This window comes from Lagenorhynchus albirostris, chromosome 1 (genome assembly GCF_949774975.1).
Source record: "Lagenorhynchus albirostris chromosome 1, mLagAlb1.1, whole genome shotgun sequence".
NCBI lineage: Eukaryota > Metazoa > Chordata > Mammalia > Artiodactyla > Delphinidae > Lagenorhynchus > Lagenorhynchus albirostris.
In genome coordinates, this window is record NC_083095.1 from 75,431,104 (window position 1) to 75,434,940 (window position 3,837).

General features: G+C 39.7%; 1 gene segment (V, D, J or C); it reads right to left on the reverse strand.

The window, feature by feature from the left end:
* Nucleotides 1-2,684: 2,684 nt before the first annotated feature.
* Nucleotides 2,685-3,472, reverse strand: LOC132528173 (T cell receptor delta variable 1-like). The segment is given in 2 exon segments: nucleotides 2,685-3,208; nucleotides 3,424-3,472. Coding segments are annotated over 2 exon segments (573 nt in total).
* Between the last annotated feature and the right edge of the window lie 365 nt (nucleotides 3,473-3,837).

A 3,837-nucleotide genomic window follows, 5' to 3' on the forward strand; every position in this document is an offset into this window, starting at 1 on the left:
ACATCACAATAGAGAGGACAAAGGCAAGGAGCACAGGTCTTGATATAGAAACATGCTTGGAGTGTTTAAGGAATAATATCTTTCCCTGAGGCCCCTTATTCTTCCCAGCACACTATTGCATAAGGAACTTGCTAAAGCATTCAGCACTGTTAACTGATTAGTGGATGATTTCCTCATCTATTGATCCTGGGGCAATTTGTGCCTAGGTTTGGCATCTTCTTTCCTAGTTCCCTTTAGGTTCCTGTTTAAACCAGTAATGTCACCATCACTGAGACATCCAGCCACCCTGTGCTGGGGCCAAGTGCTTCTGCATAGTTCAAACCTTGCTCTTTAGGAGCCCCATAAATGCTACACTCTGGCTGGCAATAAAAGTTAGAGATGATATTCACAGTTAGGAAAGTTATGTCTTATTTCTGAAAAATTAAAAAAATTGGAACAATAAAATCTGTCTCATAGGGTTTATGATATTTGAGTTAGATAATGAAACTGAGATGCATACTACAGTGCCTGACATATAGTAAGCCCAATAAGGACCAACTTTCTTTTTTCTAGTAAAACCTTCCTTTCCTTCAATGTCCGGGTCTGTGTTCTGTTACTGCTTGTTGTTTTCTCCACATCAGTTCAATGATGGGAGCTTCTAAGAAATTTACTTAATCACTTATTTTCCTGGAGACAGTCATTATTTTTCCCTCTCTTCTTAGGTCCTATTCTCCTAGCCATACTGATTCACTCAGGATGCTAAAAGGACACAGATGAGGTTTTATTTTCATTTCCCTAATGAATAATAATAATATTCCCTGATGAATAATGATAATCTTTGTATATTTATTAGCTATTGGATATAATATTTCTGAATTGGATCTCCAAGATTTTGCCATTCTTATTAACTCTTTTCTTATTGATTTACATGAGCTTTTAATATATATTGCATTTGAGTCTGTATCAGAAATATGCATTGCAAATACAGTTTACCATTCTGTGCCTTGACTTTCCCCCCTACTAGCAGTGATTTTTAACAAAGACAATTTTAAAATATCCTTTCATGTTCATAAGAAGCCAGTTTCAAAGTTTTATTTATTTGTTTTAACACTTCAAAAATGTTTTCACTTGGTGACTTCTGATGTTAAATCAGGCATCATTCTTAATGATATTTCCCAGAATACAATATATCGATTTTCCCTGGGTATTGGCAAGATTATTTCCACTTAAATATTTAAGTGGATTTGCCTTCAATGCCTTGCAAATTTCTGCCAAAACCACAGTGGTGGACTTGCAGAATTCCTTATTCATCTTTATGGTTTTCCACATAGCATTGCTCCTGAATAAGAAACTTGTTTTTTAGGAAGTCAAGTAGTACAGTGAGTGAAGGTACTTGCTATGAGCAAATAGGTTATGGAATGGGTAATGGAAATGGTAGTTATAAATACCACCTACAATCATGTGGTCATTTGCAGAAACAGGAACTATAATACTTATGACAATTTCTTTTTCATTTTGATATGAATATGGTTATGTATACATTAACCATTTTTAAATCTCTCCCCTACTTGTCTGCCTGTGGTAACATATGATGTGCAAGTATAAGTTTATCTCATATCTCATTGTATCTCAGTGGTTAAGATGCAGGATTCAATGGGACAGTGTGAATGAGGTATAAGAGGAAAGAACACCACCCCAAAATGGATAAATTAACTGGGTGTACTCTCTTCGGGAGAGGGTTAGCTTGGTTTTGGTTGAATGGGGAATAACTGCATCTTATTAACAGGAAGCATAGTTTTGCTGTTGTCTTTATTTGAAAGTAGTCTTGTTAAAAGAGGTATAGATGGGTGACTAGTTGAAATAGAGGGTACTGTAGTAGCTTTGTAGTGTCTCAACTATCTGGATATCTATGTCCCAGAGTTTGGTTCCCTGTATTGTTCTGGGTTAGGGTTGGCCACAAAAAAGACTTGCACAAGGTTTAGAAGGTAGTTGTCATGAAGTAGCCACATTTTTTAAGCTCTGCTGGTTGGTGCAGGGCTCCAGGAACTGGGCAACTCACACATGTGGCTGCTGATGAACTAGCTCATCTTATTGTTGACTCACAACTCCTCTACCGCCCACCCGATCTCCTCCTCATCTTCTCTTTGTCTTGGACCAAGTATGCGTGTAGCATGAGGATAAATGACACCCACATCTCCTTGAGGTCACCCACCATTGTGAGACTGAAGGAGGTGAGAGACAGACAAGTTTTAGTGTGTCTTTGTGGGTACCATTGTCATCATGGGTTCTAGTATCCGTACATGTCACAGTCTGTCCATGCTTTTGTCCACATCCAACTTTCCTTCCCAAATGACACTCTAACAGTGAATTCAGGCTCAACACCAGATGCAAAGATAACAGCTTTGTATAGATATCTCCACCAGCTCTAGCTATTGCCTGAGTGCTATTCTCTACAGTGAGCCTCTTATTCTAGATCACTTGTGATTTGCTTCTCTGATTGTACCCTGACACAAAGTCTAAGGGGAAAGGACTAAGGAAATGATTTTCATGACCATTTCAGATAACTAGACCCAGGTTTGTGATGTGAGTGTCTTTAGGTGGAACTGCCACTTTAAATTATTATGGAGCAAGTGTTCAACTTTAGACAATTTTGCACATGTTCTGTGTGATGGACTTAAAGTCAAAAATTCAAGACTGAGTATGTATTAGTAGAAAGTTACTCTGGACATGTGTTCCCAAGTGAGATAGCAGGAGATTTTATTTAGAATTAAATCTCCTGATCCAGACCACAGATTAAGCAACCACAGGACTACCATTTCTTGTCTGGCATCTGCAGGTGTGCCTTTCAGCGGGGCTCCCGCAGCAAGGGGGCTCTCTCTTATTGAGCTCTGGGGTTTTTGTTTGGCTTTTCCTATTACTTCAAGCACTGTGAGTTCCCAGAGAGCACAGAAGTAGTTTGCAGAATCTTCCACCAGTAAGGCTGAAATGGTGAGGCTGATGAATTTATGTCTTTCCTGAAAGTTTACAGAATAGCGGCCATTCTTTGCATTTTGGTCAGAAGAACTCTGATGAATAAGGAAAGTCATCTCTCCACTGGGAAGCTGCTTATACCAAACAATAACGTACCAGCTCCAGCTTGTTTCATACTGACAGCTCAAGGTGACCGCCTCCCCTAGCTGACTGGATATGGCTGGCTGGACTTGAGTAACTTTCTGGGCCGCACCAAATCCTGTGGGAAAAAATCAGAAAACAGAGCTGAAGTAGTGAACAAAATAATGTAGGAATTAGACTAATTTAGGACCCAAAGAAAAACCAAATTGAAATCATGATAAGCTTTCTTTTCTCCAATCCTCCTTTCCTCCCCAAGTCCATGTGAAGTACCATGTGCCCGTGTGCAGTCCTTTCAACCTGAACATTTGTACCCATATTTGGAACCATCCCTACCAGAGAAGATGAAGGCCAGGAATACCCAGGGCAGGCTGGAGAGCACCATGTGGCAAGAATTCCTCTGCACATATGTTTTCAGTTCTGCCTCAAGCTGAGAGTTCAGTGTCTTTGAGGGCCTCGCAGCACATATACATAGTACCTGGGTTCCTGTGTCACTCCTCCAAACAGGAAGTAGGGTGTTATGTTCATAGACCACGTGGTCAGTGCACAGATGGGGAAAAAGTCTGGCTCACCACAAAACTATGTCTACTTTTCTTCCCACGGTAATTGTTAGGCAGTGTCTGAAAAGGAGCATGGAAAAATTAGTATTAAAGTTTTGAGCTGAGGGGAACTACAGATTAAACAGGTTGACACGTGTTGATAATTATTCAGCAGAATAATTTTCCCAGTCCTTTTAAAATAGAATTTAGT